Source organism: Lissotriton vulgaris, chromosome 2_1 (genome assembly GCF_964263255.1).
Source record: "Lissotriton vulgaris chromosome 2_1, aLisVul1.2, whole genome shotgun sequence".
Taxonomy (NCBI): domain Eukaryota; kingdom Metazoa; phylum Chordata; class Amphibia; order Caudata; family Salamandridae; genus Lissotriton; species Lissotriton vulgaris.
Window position 1 is genome coordinate 1,897,966,605 of NC_141687.1, and position 19,807 is coordinate 1,897,986,411.

Below are 19,807 nucleotides of genomic sequence, written 5' to 3' on the forward strand. Positions count from 1 at the left end.
CTCTTTTCTTTCGTTGTTCCGTTTCTTTGCGCCACATGCCGATACTGTCGAGCATAGTGGGCGTGGTCTTATTCTTCTGGAGCGCTATTTCTAATGTTTTTATTTTATTTTCACTAAAGGAACCTATCAGTGGCCACTGACTTTCAGGGTTCTTTTTCGTATATTTATGCCATAGTTTAGTGTAAGCTATAGCGACTAGTCCATACTTAGTGAACATGTCCTTATTAGGGGTGCCCTCCAGTGGAGCTGGATGGTTCATCTCTAATAAGCGGTCCGGGCTAAACAGGCTACCAACCAGTGGGGAGAAGATAGGCATGACGGTTTACACCGGGGACAAAAGTCTGCACTACCTATCTTATCACGGCGGGCAAAGACTAGACAGAATATTTCTATTCTCCGTTGTTTGCCGGCGGTGAATACCTCAAACGAACCAATACCGAATAATCGGTCAATCAAAACAATTCAGTGGGGAGAATAAGTGGGCACGAAAAGTTATCGTTACCTACTCTTTCTCTACCTGCAAAGAGAGACCTTGTTCTTCCCTGTTTGCAGAAAAAGAATCTCCAGACAATAATCCACGAACGATAGTTCGGGAAACAGTGGGGGAGGAAGATAGTCACGACGGATTACAATAGGGACAAAAGTCCGCGTTACCTATCCTTCACTGTTTGCAAAGAGAGAGCCTGTTTGTTTTTCCCCGTTTGCAGACAGCGAATCTCCAGAGGTTTCAACAAAGCGTAATACTAGTATTATCCAAACAAAACAATTTTCCTCAATTCGTCGTGTTTACACGACCTTACCCGGACCGCATGGACGGTTTCCTGTCCTCTGGATCCAGCGCCCGATCGTCCTCTCTCCTTCGTGATGTTCGCGGCACTCCTGATGGTTCCCAGTCAGGACCGTAGATCACTCGAGAGAGGTCTGTTCAGAACTAGTGAAGGTCGGATGATCGGCTGTCAGACGAGGGTCTATCGGACATGAGCTCTTCCCGATCGTTGCAGTCGTTCACTCTGTCATCGGGACCTCTCCCACTGGATCCACGTGTCGCTGATGGGCCCCACGCTTTGGGACGCCAATTGTGGATAAAGGTAGGGCTAGGACCTTTCTCAAGATTTGCCCGGCGCTAACCGCCCTTGTACCATTCAAGTTTACCAAGCAATGAGGCAGGCGCCGGAGACCAGAAGGCAGGAAACAGAAGTTTATTCCGACGGAGCAGAACACATCAGATCAGACAACAAGGTATCGTCTCGAGGTGCTCTAACAGCCACTCAGAGGCCTGGCCTCTTATACACTGGTTTATGGCATGTGACCTTCCTTTATTACAATCACAACTTTGTAAGGCATGGGAAAAGACATCCCCGTAATCCTCGTGTTAATCCCACCCCCATATACCTTCACAATGGAGGTCCTCAACCTGCTGATAAGAGAGAGGGTCATCACGCAGCTGAGTGTTTCGTCGAGTCTTAGGATGTGTGCGCCTGATCATGTCACAGGGGGTGGGGAGGCCTGGATTAATAGAGGGTCCTTTGAAGGAGAGCGACCTCATACAATAAGGGCAGTAAATGGTATCTCTCGGCTTAGGCAATGGCCTCGGACCTGTGTGGACAGTCGGACACCGGGTGAGGGGCCATCAATGGAGTGGTATTCATGCTGCGTGGACAATCCAGCGCAGAGGGGAGGTTTATCAACAGAGGGGCATTCATGGGAAGAGAGGAGGTGTTGGTCAGGCGCTGGCGTGACTCCCAAGGACAGGGTCATGCAGATGGGTCATGCTCATAAGGAGGAGGGAGGGGGGAGCCAGGGTGCGCGGAGGATGCTTGCTGGGTCAGAGGGGCGCGCTGGCGATCGGTCGTGGACAGGGAGACCATGATATCTAAAAATGGCTGCCGTGCACGTATTTGTATACCGAAATTGTTGGTATTGGTTCATTTAGCTTTGAGGGCTACTTGACATATTGGTTCTCTTCTGAGAACGAGACATTCTCTGTTTTCAAACAGCGGCGAATAGGAACGTCGTCCCTCTTTGCAGATAGAGAAGGGTAGGTAATGTAGACTTTTGTCCCCGGTATTAATCCGTCATGCCTACTTTTCTCCCCACTGAATTGTTTGAAGTCGATTGATAATCGATTGTTGTTCTTTAAGAATTGTTGAAGTCGATTAATAATCGATTGTTGTTCTTTGAGAATTGTTTGAAGTCGGTTGATAGTCGATTGTTGTTCTTTGAGATCTTCCCTGTCTACAAACTGAGACGAGTAGAAATATTCTGTCTTCCTTTTTGGATAGCGAAGGGCAGGTAATGCAGACATTTGTCCCCGTTGTAATCCGTCATGCCTGTTTTTCTCCCCACTGATTGGTTGGTTGCCTGGACATTGTTGTTCCAGGAATTGTTTCGTTTGAGGTATTTTCTGCCTGCAAACAACGTGGAATAGAAATATTCTATCTAGTCTTTGCAAGTAGTAAAGGGTAGGTTATGCCCCTTTGTGAATTCGTCAGTCCTACCCACTCCCCACTGTTTGGGGGGTAGCTCGCATGGTCCGCCCAGGAGACTACCCTTATGGAGGACATATGCTCCCCGCTCATGGGCCATTTAGTGGAGGTAGACCATCTGGTCCGTCCAGGAGGCTACCCTAGTAGATGGAAATACATCGCTCGGTCTGTCCAGGATGATACCCCAATGAAGGAATATATGTCCCCCCTTTTTTTTTTTTTTTGATCGATAATCTCGTTCCACCCCGGACCATTTATTGGAGGGAACTCGTCTGGTCCGCCCAGAAGTACCCCCTAGTGAAAAGGACACATAAAAATATGAAGTGATCACCGTTCCCTACTAACAGAAAGCCTTAGCTCGAAACACGCTGAGGAAGAGAAAGAAAACTAAAAAAAGAAATCAGGCTAAGTCAGTAACCCCCTGATGAGCTTTTGACTTCACTAAAAATAAGAAACATTAGAAATAGTTCATAAATAAGAAATATAAAATGGCGAAAAGTTTGGCAGCAAAGATAGCCACGAGGTAGCTAGGCTTCAACGCCTGTTCCTGCTCCCAACATGCCTGCCTCATTGCCCGCCACGCCCAAATAACGATCACATGAAATAGAAACAATCCGATAGGTACCTACCCTCATTCCGGAAGCTCCCAAAATGCAACAGGTCCGCGGTTACGCCCATCCGGAAGGTGAGGCCTCGAGGCACGAGGGGCTCGCCTGACCACGGTCGGGAGGAGATGATGTTGGGCAGGCGGTCCAAAGAATGGCAGAGTCCTCTCCTTCTCTCCTCTTCCGCTGCCCTGCAGGCCACGGGGGGGGGGCTGTCTTGCTTCAGCCACCGACCACCCCCCCCCCCTTCTGTCTCTCGCCTGGTCCGACCCACGAAGAAGGCAGAAGCCGAAGGCGAGAATGGCGGCGAATCAAGTAGTCCCGCCACATGTCAAATTCCCTGGATAGTTACAGGTAGTGCTGCCACATGTCGACGCCTGGACAGTTCCAGATAGTCCCGCCACATGTCAAGGGAAAGGGGGGGGCTGTCTTGCCTCAGCCGCCGACCACCCCCCCCCATCTTCAATAGCCAGCACGGCCAATATCGAGACGACGGAGCCGAGTAACGGCGCGGGGTCGCTGGAAGGGGGAGGTGACGCGAACGAGCCTCCCCCACCTCCCTCCAGGTGGAGGCTTCCAGCGACACCCCAATGCTCTTACTTAAAGAGGGTCAACATCATAAAGTGGTCTTCTGCCCAGGACGGGCACACGCTCCATGCCTTCTCCCCTCAACCTTGAAGATTCTATAAGAGCCGGGGGGCACCTCGATCCCTCCGCATGGGTGCCCCCGCCCCCTTCACTGGGAACCACGACACCGGTGCAACTCCTGCCGGCACAGCCTCGGATTGGAAATGGCTAAAATGAAGTCACGGCACAGGCTTGTTCAGTTCCGGAGGAACGCCAGGATGACCCGGTAGGAAAATTATTGCCGCCCTTCCCACTCTTTTGACTCATGGTCCACATTTGCTAAACTATTAACTACATAGCGCAAAACTTTTTGAACTACCAACGGAAAGTTCTGGGCCAACCACGCGAGACTAGAGACTCTCTGACTGTACTGGAACTTGCCTGACCCCACCTAAAATGGCGCCGCCGCAAAATGAAACGTACTTTGAATAAACTTTGTTGCACCCAGGTTGCGCAGCTTGTTGTCCCGGGATCTATGTGCAGTTTTTGGGATAATGAAAGTAGATATGAAGGGCGTTGAGTATGTGCTTGGATAATGAATTGACTTAGGGTGGGTACTGATTATGATTTGGAAAATGAATTGGTGTAACTTAGATAACGAATGAGTATTGGATAAATGAATTTTTGAATTAATTAAAATGAATTCTTGACATGCATCATGTTTGCTCTGTAAGGAAATTTTAATACGATTTTATTTGCACTGCTGCACTTTATGCAATGAACTGCCACCAATTTCGTTTATTAAAAGTATTTTGAAGAAGAAAGCATGGTCGTAGCAGTTGCATTAATGAGTTTTGGATGCCTTACTACTGTGAGCGAAGAGTAAGTATGATGAAGGATGTAGATCAAAGGGGATCAGATATTTAGCAGCCACCTTATGTGCCACAAGCAGCCGGAAAAGTGTTTCAGATACCCTTAAAATGATACCACAGAAAATGCCACCTGACCATCACCCTTGCACCCGATAAAGAGGGTTACGACCAAGTAGCTCATGTAGATACTCAGATCGTCAATGATTATCTATCTGACACCACTGGTCCCTCTGGGCTGAAATGCCGAGATGGCAAGGGAATGCAGTACGAGGAGATCGGGCGAGTATATGGTAGGTAAAAAGATTTTCAAACTACTGCATGATGATGTGCTTTGAATGCTGCACCCCACCCCCTTCTTTTCCTCCCTTCTGCAGGTCACGTCAGAACGTCGGCTGAGGTGTGGAAGAGCGACGGTTGGACCACCGACGAAAAAGGGAAAGGGGGAATATGTGTTTAGTCGTTGTAACGATAAGTTTTTAAAAGACGTAGGCTTAACATGACTGTTCCTCCTTAGGACATAGCGACTGAGAGGATGGACTGACATAGAAATTGGACAGGTACTGAATGACGAAAAATTGACTAGAAATGACGTGTTAAAATAATGTAACTGGACGTTTGACTACGTAGGGAAAGGACACAGAAAAATTATACGGGCAAGGGTTGCCACAGCACCACCCGTCTAGGAAGTTCGAAATGTTGCTGATGTTCAAAATGCGCTACCCCCCTTTTCTCACACTCTTATAGATATAGCCAAGCTGTCCGACTGTTTCCCCGATCAATACTAGCCGTTGCCTCAGCCTGAAGAACTTCCCACCAAAGGAGGAAACAGAAAGATGGCTTAAGATCCTACCATGGGTAACTAGCACGACCAGGTTAATTACTGATCGACCAACCGAGGTGTGAGTATTGGTAATAGGGAACGCTCGCAGGCGTGACAAGCGAGAAGGGAAAAGGGGGGGAAGGGTAGAAAGAGCTAGGCACGTAAATAAATAGGATAGTAAAGATACGTGGGATATATATATATATATATAAACAGATCTTGTAGGCTAACAATTGTTTCCTGTCTTATCGTGAATGTCTTATATATGTGTAATACATGTGCCGTCTTCCCTGTCTGAGTTTGTGTATAATGTACGGATTTATGTCTTCCCTCTGTTTGTATCTGCACGTTACCTAACCTTTGCTGTCCATATACATTCACAATGGGGACCCTTGACCTGCTGATAAGAGGGGAGGGCAATCACGCAGCTGGGTGTTTTGTAGGATGTGTACGCCGGATCATAGCCCGGGGGGTGGGGTGGCTAAGACCAATAGAGGATCCTTTGAAGAGGAGTGACTTCGTACAATAAGGGCAGTAAATGGTATCTCCTGGCCCAGGCGATGGCCTCGGACATGTGTGGTCAGCCGGACTCGGGGGAAAGGGTCATCAAAGGAGTGGTATTCATGCCGCGTGGACAATCGAGCGCGGAGGGAAGGCTTGTCAACAGAGGGGCATTCATGGAAGGGAAGGAGGTGTTGGTCAGGCGCGGCCGTGACTCTCAAGGACAGGGTCTTGCAAAAGAGGGTTTATGACTTGCCTGTGTGAGGAGAAGGGAGGGGGAGCCAGGGTGGACACAGGGACAGAGTCACACAGAGAGAGAGAGAGAGATAGATCTTATGACCCGTACATGAGAGAGCGGGGGCAGTCGGGTGCAGCTGGGGAGGGCTATGTCCGCTAAGGCGAAGGATGCCTCTTCAAGAGGGAATGGGGGGTTTGCGTGGGTCGAGCAAAAGGGGCTGCCTTTCAGGGCAGGGTCGTGTACACGCAGAAGGGGAGCCGGTGATTCTAATCTTAGGCGGGCAAAAGGGCCAGGGTGCCTAAAATGGCTGTCATGTATACATGGGTACAGGCCTTTGCTGGCAGTAGGATGTAGTTAATGCTTTACGGTATTCATGGTACGCGCAGGGAGAGGAGTGGGAAAAGGGAAATGAACGTTGCTTATGTACATCAATATTTCTAATTTTCTACAGTCGCCCCTTTTTACATAGCAAAAAGTTCATTTTCGTGATCGATGATGGTACATATAAACAGGCACGGTCGCAGAATTAGCATTGTCAATATTAGCATATGGTATATAATCATGGACAGTTGATGTGTTTGGTAGAATACGGCACATAGGATATTGCATTTGTCGAGTTCCTACCATTTCAAAGCACTACACAGCATAAATGTTTCTGATTAAAAAAATGTAACCAATGAACAGTTTTGACCAGGTAGTTGAGAGCGGAATTCAGTTCAATATACAATATTTCTTCGTCCCAGTGTCTTTTTATCAGTGAGCCATCACTGGTAGGCTCTAGTCCGAGTACTTTCGTTGGCGCTGTTGAGCACCGGCGGTGGAGCTATAGGTCCAGCTCTGTTCTATCCTTTCGCATTGCAGGGTGCGGTCAGTCCTCTGCTGTTAGACCACAGTCCTGTTCCCTAAACAATCCGGTTGGTGGCGCCTCATGCTCGGCACCCATAGTTCTATGGCAGCACCCTATTCCCAGTGGGATGCTGTTCGTTCCTTTGGCAAAAAAGTCATGTGGAAAAGAGGGTGAGTGTGGTCCAAATAGTCGATAGGGGAGAGGGTGGAGTTGGGCCAGAGTTCCTGGGACACACAAAAGGGACCAAGGGAGCAAAGGGTAACAAGCAGGCAGGCCCATCCATCGGGCTCAAGGAAGGGGGACGGAGACTCCAGGCATACGTGGGTTTAGCAGGCGGGTGGCTTCGAGGTGGCCCGCCGTTTTTCATTTTCCACGTTGAAGTTGCGGTCTCGTCCCGTACCCTGTTGCTCTGCGGCTCCACCTTTGGTCGAGGTCACACGAGTCCCAAGATCCGCAGCCAGGCTGTACGTCACTTCTGACCCATCTCCTTCGGTGATCGTGAATCTTTGAATAGGTACAAGACAAGGTTTCAGTGAAATGGCAAAAGAAGATATCTATGCATGTGAATTCCTCCCTCAACTCTACGCATTTGGGAGATACGCTCATTGGTCACAGTCAGAGGTCCATTACCAAGCAGTGCATGTGTCAGTATTCCTACTGGGTTCATGGCAGGTCTATTCATCGTCTTATTTATAAATCAAGTGAGGTTCCCATCAACTGTGCATTACATCATATTCAGCATTTTACAGAGCATTTCCCATCAGGACTGGCTAACCTTTTCGAACAGGGCGGGGGTGCCATTATCGAGAGTCAGGCAAAACAGAGTTTTGAGGGTCAACAGCTACTCATGTGCATCAAGTTTATATTCGGGACAGCAATTGGGGTTTATCAAAAATGGGGCGGGGATGCTTCGGGCGCTTGCGCTTGGGTGCGAAAGGGGGTGGGGCAATCCGGGCGTTGGGTGTTCAATCTGGACGTTGGCGTTCGTCTCTGAAAAACAGACATAAGGTGCCATTGACATACAGTTCCCCTATAAATGGCCAGATTTGGGGGACTTTAGTCGTCTTACCTGTCCTTTCCTTCTCAGCCAATTCAAGTTCATTCAATTTTTGCAGAAAGGAGAGGCAGTAATATGGCGAGATACAATCATTTTAGTTTCGGCCAATTTCGCTGAACACCTTCGCGTTCAATATGTATCAAATCAGACTGGTGCCGGTGAGGCACAATTTTACCAATGAGGGAGAGAGAATAGGGAGACTCTCATAGAGAGTGAGAGTCGTCCGCAATCTAAACGAGCCATTCGGTACACGTATGACATGTAGGGAGAGAGAGAGAGAGAGAGAGAGAGAGAGAGAGAGACGTGTACAAAAATAGGTCATTTAGTGCGCTCACAACACAGGACAGCAAAGGTTAGGTAACGTGCAGATACAAACAGAGGGAAGACATAAATCCGTACATTATACACAAACTCAGACAGGGAAGACGGCACATGTATTACACATATATAAGACATTCACGATAAGACAGGAAACAATTGTTAGCCTACAAGATCTGTTTATATATATATATATATCCCACGTATCTTTACTATCCTATTTATTTACGTGCCTAGCTCTTTCTACCCTTCCCCCCCTTTTCCCTTCTCGCTTGTCACGCCTGCGAGCGTTCCCTATTACCAATACTCACACCTCGGTTGGTCGATCAGTAATTAACCTGGTCGTGCTAGTTACCCATGGTAGGATCTTAAGCCATCTTTCTGTTTCCTCCTTTGGTGGGAAGTTCTTCAGGCTGAGGCAACGGCTAGTATTGATCGGGGAAACAGTCGGACAGCTTGGCTATATCTATAAGAGTGTGAGAAAAGGGGGGTAGCGCATTTTGAACATCAGCAACATTTCGAACTTCCTAGACGGGTGGTGCTGTGGCAACCCTTGCCCGTATAATTTTTCTGTGTCCTTTCCCTACGTAGTCAAACGTCCAGTTACATTATTTTAACACGTCATTTCTAATCAATTTTTCGTCATTCAGTACCTGTCCAATTTCTATGTCAGTCCATCCTCTCAGTCGCTATGTCCTAAGGAGGAACAGTCATGTTAAGCCTACGTCTTTTAAAAACTTATCGTTACAACGACTAAACACATATTCCCCCTTTCCCTTTTTCGTCGGTGGTCCAACCGTCGCTCTTCCACACCTCAGCCGACGTTCTGACGTGACCTGCAGAAGGGAGGAAAAGAAGGGGGTGGGGGGCAGCATTCAAAGCACATCATCATGCAGTAGTTTGAAAATCTTTTTACCTACCATATACTCGCCCGATCTCCTCGTACTGCATTCCCTTGCCATCTCGGCATTTCAGCCCAGAGGGACCAGTGGTGTCAGATAGATAATCATTGACGATCTGAGTATCTACATGAGCTACTTGGTCGTAACCCTCTTTATCGGGTGCAAGGGTGATGGTCAGGTGGCATTTTCTGTGGTATCATTTTAAGGGTATCTGAAACACTTTTCCGGCTGCTTGTGGCACATAAGGTGGCTGCTAAATATCTGATCCCCTTTGATCTACATCCTTCATCATACTTACTCTTCGCTCACAGTAGTAAGGCATCCAAAACTCATTAATGCAACTGCTACGACCATGCTTTCTTCTTCAAAATACTTTTAATAAACGAAATTGGTGGCAGTTCATTGCATAAAGTGCAGCAGTGCAAATAAAATCGTATTAAAATTTCCTTACAGAGCAAACATGATGCATGTCAAGAATTCATTTTAATTAATTCAAAAATTCATTTATCCAATACTCATTCGTTATCTAAGTTACACCAATTCATTTTCCAAATCATAATCAGTACCCACCCTAAGTCAATTCATTATCCAAGCACATACTCAACGCCCTTCATATCTACTTTCATTATCCCAAAAACTGCACATAGATCCCGGGACAACAAGCTGCGCAACCTGGGTGCAACAAAGTTTATTCAAAGTACGTTTCATTTTGCGGCGGCGCCATTTTAGGTGGGGTCAGGCAAGTTCCAGTACAGTCAGAGAGTCTCTAGTCTCGCGTGGTTGGCCCAGAACTTTCCGTTGGTAGTTCAAAAAGTTTTGCGCTATGTAGTTAATAGTTTAGCAAATGTGGACCATGAGTCAAAAGAGTGGGAAGGGCGGCAATAATTTTCCTACCGGGTCATCCTGGCGTTCCTCCGGAACTGAACAAGCCTGTGCCGTGACTTCATTTTAGCCATTTCCAATCCGAGGCTGGTGCCGGCAGGAGTTGCACCGGTGTCGTGGTTCCCAGTGAAGGGGGCGGGGGCACCCATGCGGAGGGATCGAGGTGCCCCCCGGCTCTTATAGAATCTTCAAGGTTGAGGGGAGAAGGCATGGAGCGTGTGCCCGTCCTGGGCAGAAGACCACTTTATGATGTTGACCCTCTTTAAGTAAGAGCATTGGGGTGTCGCTGGAAGCCTCCACCTGGAGGGAGGTGGGGGAGGCTCGTTCGCGTCACCTCCCCCTTCCAGCGACCCCGCGCCGTTACTCGGCTCCGTCGTCTCGATATTGGCCGTGCTGGCTATTGAAGATGGGGGGGGGTGGTCGGCGGCTGAGGCAAGACAGCCCCCCCCTTTCCCTTGACATGTGGCGGGACTATCTGGAACTGTCCAGGCGTCGACATGTGGCAGCACTACCTGTAACTATCCAGGGAATTTGACATGTGGCGGGACTACTTGATTCGCCGCCATTCTCGCCTTCGGCTTCTGCCTTCTTCGTGGGTCGGACCAGGCGAGAGACAGAAGGGGGGGGGGGGGGGGTGGTCGGTGGCTGAAGCAAGACAGCCCCCCCCTCGTGGCCTGCAGGGCAGCGGAAGAGGAGAGAAGGAGAGGACTCTGCCATTCTTTGGACCGCCTGCCCAACATCATCTCCTCCCGACCGTGGTCAGGCGAGCCCCTCGTGCCTCGAGGCCTCACCTTCCGGATGGGCGTAACCGCGGACCTGTTGCATTTTGGGAGCTTCCGGAATGAGGGTAGGTACCTATCGGATTGTTTCTATTTCATGTGATCGTTATTTGGGCGTGGCGGGCAATGAGGCAGGCATGTTGGGAGCAGGAACAGGCGTTGAAGCCTAGCTACCTCGTGGCTATCTTTGCTGCCAAACTTTTCGCCATTTTATATTTCTTATTTATGAACTATTTCTAATGTTTCTTATTTTTAGTGAAGTCAAAAGCTCATCAGGGGGTTACTGACTTAGCCTGATTTCTTTTTTTAGTTTTCTTTCTCTTCCTCAGCGTGTTTCGAGCTAAGGCTTTCTGTTAGTAGGGAACGGTGATCACTTCATATTTTTATGTGTCCTTTTCACTAGGGGGTACTTCTGGGCGGACCAGACGAGTTCCCTCCAATAAATGGTCCGGGGTGGAACGAGATTATCGATCAAAAAAAAAAAAAAAGGGGGGACATATATTCCTTCATTGGGGTATCATCCTGGACAGACCGAGCGATGTATTTCCATCTACTAGGGTAGCCTCCTGGACGGACCAGATGGTCTACCTCCACTAAATGGCCCATGAGCGGGGAGCATATGTCCTCCATAAGGGTAGTCTCCTGGGCGGACCATGCGAGCTACCCCCCAAACAGTGGGGAGTGGGTAGGACTGACAAATTCACAAAGGGGCATAACCTACCCTTTACTACTTGCAAAGACTAGATAGAATATTTCTATTCCACGTTGTTTGCAGGCAGAAAATACCTCAAACGAAACAATTCCTGGAACAACAATGTCCAGGCAACCAACCAATCAGTGGGGAGAAAAACAGGCATGACGGATTACAACGGGGACAAATGTCTGCATTACCTGCCCTTCGCTATCCAAAAAGGAAGACAGAATATTTCTACTCGTCTCAGTTTGTAGACAGGGAAGATCTCAAAGAACAACAATCGACTATCAACCGACTTCAAACAATTCTCAAAGAACAACAATCGATTATTAATCGACTTCAACAATTCTTAAAGAACAACAATCGATTATCAATCGACTTCAAACAATTCAGTGGGGAGAAAAGTAGGCATGACGGATTAATACCGGGGACAAAAGTCTACATTACCTACCCTTCTCTATCTGCAAAGAGGGACGACGTTCCTATTCGCCGCTGTTTGAAAACAGAGAATGTCTCGTTCTCAGAAGAGAACCAATATGTCAAGTAGCCCTCAAAGCTAAATGAACCAATACCAACAATTTCGGTATACAAATACCGATTTTCAATACAAACAATCAATCAATCAGGTGGATAGAACCACCCTACCAATCAGGCGTAAAAACGCCCTACTTAATCTTACCCGGACCGGACCATACGGACAGTTCTTCGATTTCCTCCTCCAGCGCCTGTTCGTTCTCTTACTCCATGTAGCATTCCTGTGGGTTCCCAGTCAGGACAATAGGTCACTTCAAGAGAGGTCCGTTCGGAATTGGTGAAGCTCTGTCGATCGGCAGCCGGGCGAGAGCCCTCTCAAGGCAGGCATGCTCCGATCATTTAGATGTTCACTTCTTCGTCTGGATCTCTCTTACCGCACCCCATGTCACTGATGGACCCCGCGTTGGGACGCCAATTGTGGAACACGAGCCCATAATCCTATCGATGCCCAGGCCGCTGGCGCAAACCGCCTCTTAGTTCCCATGTTGATCAGTTACCAAAATAAAGAGACGGGCGCTGGAAGCAGGAATCAAGAGCAGAGTTTATTTCTCATGAGGAGAGCATGTCATTTCGGACACGAAACACAGTGTCTTTCGGGAGGTGCTCTAACAAGTGAGCTGAGACTATGGCTTTTATACTCTACAGAACACTTGATAACACAATCAGGACTGTATGACGCAAAAGAAAGACATCCCTATAATCCTCGTGGTGATCCTATAATCCTCGTGGTGATCCTACCCATATACATTCACAATGGGGACCCTTGACCTGCTGATAAGAGGGGAGGGCAATCACGCAGCTGGGTGTTTTGTAGGATGTGTACGCCGGATCATAGCCCGGGGGGTGGGGTGGCTAAGACCAATAGAGGATCCTTTGAAGAGGAGTGACTTCGTACAATAAGGGCAGTAAATGGTATCTCCTGGCCCAGGCGATGGCCTCGGACATGTGTGGTCAGCCGGACTCGGGGGAAAGGGTCATCAAAGGAGTGGTATTCATGCCGCGTGGACAATCGAGCGCGGAGGGAAGGCTTGTCAACAGAGGGGCATTCATGGAAGGGAAGGAGGTGTTGGTCAGGCGCGGCCGTGACTCTCAAGGACAGGGTCTTGCAAAAGAGGGTTTATGACTTGCCTGTGTGAGGAGAAGGGAGGGGGAGCCAGGGTGGACACAGGGACAGAGTCACAGAGAGAGAGAGAGATAGATCTTATGACCCGTACATGAGAGAGCGGGGGCAGTCGGGTGCAGCTGGGGAGGGCTATGTCCGCTAAGGCGAAGGATGCCTCTTCAAGAGGGAATGGGGGGTTTGCGTGGGTCGAGCAAAAGGGGCTGCCTTTCAGGGCAGGGTCGTGTACACGCAGAAGGGGAGCCGGTGATTCTAATCTTAGGCGGGCAAAAGGGCCAGGGTGCCTAAAATGGCTGTCATGTATACATGGGTACAGGCCTTTGCTGGCAGTAGGATGTAGTTAATGCTTTACGGTATTCATGGTACGCGCAGGGAGAGGAGTGGGAAAAGGGAAATGAACGTTGCTTATGTACATCAATATTTCTAATTTTCTACACATATGGACGGATACCTTCTTCGCCAAACCATTTTATTTTCAATTTCCTTTGTTCTAATCTAATGTACTCGCTCTTAATTGACTTTAAATCTGAACATTTTCCCTTTCTTTGTAGGATTTAAGCTGTTAGATGAACAAACTATGTACCTGCCTTTAATGGTAGTTGGACTTTGTAAACTGATTCTACGGTAACCATCCAAAAGGACTTACTTAAATGTTTGGTCTTTAAATCAAAGCTGCAAAATTTTTCATGAGATTTTTAAAATATTGCTTATTGTTACACATTTTGAATCTTTAATACAATAAACAAATTGATTTAAATCGCAGTCTGTGTCTAATATAGAGTCTTGTCAGTTTTTCCTTTTAACCTGTGCTACTGGACCGATGCTTTAATTGCGTTGTGGGGAGGATCAGCAAGCTTTGGCAGAACATCAAGTGCTACTTCTCTTGTTCTGTGTGGCTGTTGCAGAGACTTTGGTCTGCGTTATTCTAGTTTGACATTCTTTATATCTACAGCATGGTTTTGAGAGTGGTGTACCTAAACCGGATTTCGAATTTGTAAGTTAGCTGTCAATTAATGTTCCTCATTGCACAGCTAATGTGGAGATTGGTCACTCTATTTTCCACCCTTCCTATCAGTGGAGAAAGATTCATCAGAGGATCATTGTTTCTGTGGTGAATGGAAGTGCAGCAGATTGTCTAATCGATATAGGGACCAGTACGGTTAGAGTAGTAAAAGAGTGTAAAGATGAGGATAAGATTCCTACCGTGTTTCCACTGCAACAGATTAAAAAGGCAGAGAATTGTGGATAAATAATAATAATAATAATAATAATAATAATAATAATAATAATAATAATAATAATAATAATGCCATAAGAGACTCAAGATTCTTGGTGATCCAGTGTAGACATACATCTGCAGGCGAACCGGATTTAGCTTTAGCCAAGAACCCACAAATTTGGTCTAAAGTAATAGGTTCTAACCTATCTAGGAGGGGTTGCAATCAGACAGAGGAGTCATAGAATCGGTTGGCCTAGTCTGACTCTGGCTGAAGGGAAATGTCTTATAGATGACTTCAATTTTTTCCTTTAAAAAGTGAGCCAAAGAGGCACACTTTGCTGAGAGGGGCGAAAAGCCAGGGACTAGGCGAGTGGCTTGGTGAAATCATTTGGCACTTTGTAGAGCTCTTTAGACAAGTAGCCAGCATTATCAATTTTAGTAGAGATGTAGCTTCTAGTTTTCCTAATATGTGCATGGTAGCTCGTGAATGCTAGTTTGTATGCCCTCTATCTTCCGGAGATTTAGATTATCGCCATAGTTTTTCCAGCATTTTGCAGGCCGCTATCATAATGATTAATTCTATGGGCAACCAGGGAGCATGAGGTCTATAACAGACAGGCCAGGCCTGTTTAATCGGTACTGTTTCATCAAATGCTACAACAAGACCATGGTGATAGTTTGTTAGTGCAATGTTGACATCTGAATACTGGACAACATCCACCAGGATGAATGATTCAGAGAACACTTCTGGTGAGTTGGTGTTCCAGGATCTACAGGCGTTTTTTGCTGCTTTGGTGGATGGGTACACACAGTCAGCCTTGGCAATCTGCTACTTGATTAAATAGTGGTCCGTCCAGGTCAGAGGGAGAGGATGTTCACTCTCAAGGAGTGAGGAATTGGTGAAAATCAAGTCCAGAGTATGACCAGCCACATGCATGGAGCCAACAACGCTCTGTCGGAGGCCAAGTATCTATTTCAGTGAGAAGTTGGATGATCTCTGGCTTCGCATCATCTTCCCAATGGAAATTATAATCTCCCAGTAAAAGGAAGTTGCTGGAAAGCAGTATAAAAAGGGCAATGCATTCAGCTAGGAGACTACTAAAATCTTTCTTAGCACCTGGTGGTTGTTAAATAAGTGCGGCCCTCCAGTGGACTCCGGCTGACAGCTCAACCTCAAAAATGCACATTTCCACCCAGTCCACTAAAAATAATTCAATAAGCTGAATAGTAACAGTGTCTCGGGATGGAATGGCTACTCTGCCTCCCAGTCTAGAATCTCTATCCAACCTAACTAGCTGATAGTTATCAGGCAGAATACGAAGGATACAAGGCAGAGCCGTGGCGATTTACCATGCTCCAGTAAAAAAAAAAAAAACAGACAACTGAGGAAAGAGAGGATTAAAGATAAAAGATTTCAGCAGAGTGTTTAGGCAGAGACCTAACACTGCAGTAAATAGAAGAGGCAGGGTGGCATTTGAGTGTGATTCTTAAAGTGTGGCATGAGGAAAAAACATATCACGCTATGGAAGGAACCCCTCACATTTCAATTATGTTTAGGAATCCACCCCTATGGTTCAGTTTTGCTCAAATGTCCAGCTATTTGGAGAATGTTAATCCTGATTTGAACTCATTATCAGCAAATGTTTTGAAATTGTTTATAAAAGTATATTATGCTTGGAATTGGGAGTTGTTATAGAGTGTTGCACTAGAAAATTCAGCAAAACTATATCCCAAATTGTCTCCAAATAGTAGTATCACTTACTGGTTGCGCTATTTATCAAAATCAGTGGGTGGACATTTCCTTTTTTGGGCATCAACTGTTTATGGCAGCCAATTTTTAAAGAATGATTTTTTTTTGCCAGAGGGGCACTTTTTTATACCCCTCAATTTTTAAACAAATGTTTTCCCAATATTTTAAACAAATGCTTCACATGTACCACAAAGGCGCAGGGGTACTGGGCACATCTTTTCTGTACCTGTCAAACCCACAATTGTTTTGTCAACAGATATTTATCCTTTTATATCAAAGAATATCTAAAAGGTTGGTGCCAGGTTTATTAGCCACACTTTTTGGGGTGTTGGTTAATAATAAAGCATTCACAAAATCTGTACAAAAGTTTATTTTTATGGCAGCTTAGATCACTAGCTCACTCATTTTACAGTGCTGGAAAACTCTTAGATGCTCATCATTTGGCCAATAGCAGAGTGTTTAGGCAGAGACCTAACACTGCAGTAAATAGAAGAGGCAGGGTGGCGTTCTAGTGTGATTCTTAAAGTGTGGCATGAGGAAAAAACATATCACGCTATGGAAGGAACCCCCACATTTCGATCACCCAAGAAATTGTGCCAAGATAAAAGTGAAAATGAATTCATCCTATCTAACATTATTGATCACAAACAGACATCATTTTAAGATAGTTTATAATTTTGTGGCACCCGCTATATATCTATTCTGTTATTCTTTTACAAATTCTGGACAGCAGGTTCTTCTTCTGTGACTTGGTTGCTGTAGTTTTCTTCTGTTTTTGAGTACTTCGAACTTTTATTGTTTCCTTCTCAAATATCCTTCATGTTTTCATATTCGCTTCCCTTCTAATCACACTTATTTTTTTGCTTTGTTGTACTATTGGTGGATTATGTAGGTTTAGTATTCATATCAGCCCTGCATGTTTAATATTTATTCCATCTAAAAATGAGATTTTATGGGGAAGTGGTGAGAATGCATAGTCATAGCAATGCTAAGTGACAGAATAGTCCTGTATTTACTCGTACAGTATGTAGATGGCATACTTTGTCTTGGTAACATCATATATAACTTAAGGCCGACTATATTTCTATTTTGTTTCACTGAAGGCTTTGAAATTGCATGTTTATTTTCTCAGTTCCTGTCATGCTGGCAAAACACTGTAGAATGGAAACTATTTCTAAGGCTTTCGAAACAGGTCAGACATTGCAAGATTTTGCAGGATATTGATATTTCTGTATCCTCCATTGCTATGGCCATTCTGCAACAAAACTGTATTCTTCAAAACTTATAAGGAAATAGAATAGACAAATGGGTCTGCTTGAGAAATGGCGAGCATGCACACGTAGAAATACTTCACTGTCCCCCAAATCCCTAGGGACATTAGATCAGTTGAAAACCAAAGAATGTATTTACCAGATCGATCCCGTATAACCAGGTTTCTCCCTTCTCTCAGATGTATACCAAGAAGATACGCTGCGGGGGTAGGCAACTCTCCCACGGAATCACCCCCTTCCTCAAGTGCCTGCAGGGTACAAATGCCAAACAGCATTAATCAAAAACGGGATAGCCACAATATGTTTATTAAAATGTACTAAATGAACAGCAAGAGCAGAGCAAACAATTTAAAAACTTAATCTAGTCCCAGAATTTGACAGCAGTGTTCAGGAGTAATAAGCATGAACATTTCCAAGTGTTACTCCTATTTACTGCTTGCCAGTGGCCCATATTTCAAGAAAACACGCTGCTTGATCATAAGGGAGGGCCCTGTGCAACAAAGGCATCAGAATTGTAATTATATCAGGAATAAACTACCGTCTGCTGTGCTTTGCAAGGATATTGCAAGTCACTGAGAAGTTCTACATCTATATAGAGGAACGAGGCCAAAGGCCGAGTTCCTTTATAAGCTTACGGAAATCCAAGGGAAACTCATTTTTCCCACAAACCACTTAAAACCTTGGTGCAGAGCTCTTTCATTTAATAGTGAGCTTATGATTGCAAACATGAAAAATACAAATAGAAACTCTAGTGCAAAATTAAACACATCATCATAAACCTGTTAGATATTTGTTTAAGAAAATGATATTAGAAACAGTGTAATACAAGTCAGTTAAAAAAAGCTGTAGTAGTTCGGAATGTGTAGAAGCATTCGGAAAGATTCAAACTTTTCTATAAATATCTAATAAATGCAAAAAAGAAACATGCTCTTTCTGCTAACTACCCTAAGCTAAAATATCAGAGCAGAAGAAAGAAAACCAACATTTTTGATGCTTTAAACAGCTGTTCTATGAACTGACCTGCATTTCACTTCAGTTGCTGGCTATGGCAGCAATCATTATGATATCAGAACTCGATTATAATAGCTTATTGCAGTTTAGTTCTGATAGTTTTTTGTTTAAATAATCAGCGACTGGGTGGTTCACAATTATATAAGGGAGAAAGTACCTCCTGCAGTACATTATATGGTTACTGAAGGTCACTGTCGAGTTTCAGAACCATATAAATGAACGAGGCCGAAGGCCGAGTTCCTTTATAAGGGTATGGAACTCAAAGGTGACTTTCAATACCCTTATATTGTACACTTACCCATAAGAACATTCAACATCTGCTGTTTAATGTCTCTGCCAAAGACCTTCCAATTGAAATTAGGGATCAGTAGGAGCCTACTCGCCCTATTAGGTTTCTCAGGGTTTTTGTCACCTCCAACATTCTCCATTTGTATGAGATAAATTATCATGCAACATCCTGAAAAGTCAAGAGAATGGCGGAGTCTTGGATTTTTTTACCATTGTCTATCAGAGGCCGAGTTGCTTTAATTAAAATGTCAATTTGACCTTTTTTTTTAGTTTTGTTTTCTAATGCATCTATTAGACTTAAGAAAAATTATTTTAAGCAGTGCATAGTTTAATTAGGAGATTTATTTGGAAACAAGAGCATCCACGTATCAACTTGTGGACTATTCAAGGATCAGGGCAAGTTGGTTATTTTTATCAGTATTATCAAGCAGCCTCCTTTGACTCTCATGCACAACTATTCGCCAACCCATTCCAACCGGATTTATATATTTTTTTATGGATTATGGTGCATTCGCCAGGGTTTCAATTTTCGTTTTTTTTTTTTAATTATGGAAACGCCCCAAGAGAACTAGGCATAAATAGTTGTACACAACACTGTTGTGTAAAAATAAATAAGGAGTAAAATACAATTATTTTTGATGGACAACCCTTTTTTTTTTACAGGCTTGTAATAGTCTGCGTTTGCAGTTCTCACAATCAACAACTGCATTTTGGAATAGACTTGGTGTTTAGTATGTTATCTGACTTCAGTATAAATGGTAGATGGAAGACCTGGAAGCAGTTAGGCTTGCAAATGTTCAGGAATCCACACCTATGGTTCAGTTTCACTCAATTGTCCAGCTTTTTGGAGAATGTTAATACTGATTTAGACTCATTATCAGCGAATGTTTTGACATTTTTTATAAAAGTATATTATGATTGGAATTGGGAGTTGTTATAGAATGTTGCACTAGAAAATTCAGCAAAACTATATCCCAAATTGTCTCCAAATAATAGTATCACTTACTGGTTGCGCTATTTATCAAAATCAGTGGGTGGACATTTCC

The 19,807-nt window shown here is 45.1% G+C and overlaps 1 protein-coding gene across 2 annotated transcripts in view; it reads right to left on the reverse strand.

The window, feature by feature from the left end:
- Positions 1-19,807, reverse strand: part of MCTP2 (multiple C2 and transmembrane domain containing 2) — an 864,328-nt gene that overhangs the window by 462,356 nt on the left and 382,165 nt on the right. For both annotated transcript variants that reach the window (XM_086958087.1, XM_086958088.1), the window contains exon 4: positions 17,602-17,710. In XM_086958087.1, coding sequence (XP_086814213.1) covers positions 17,602-17,710 — 109 coding nt within the window. The remainder of the gene's footprint in view (positions 1-17,601; positions 17,711-19,807) is intronic.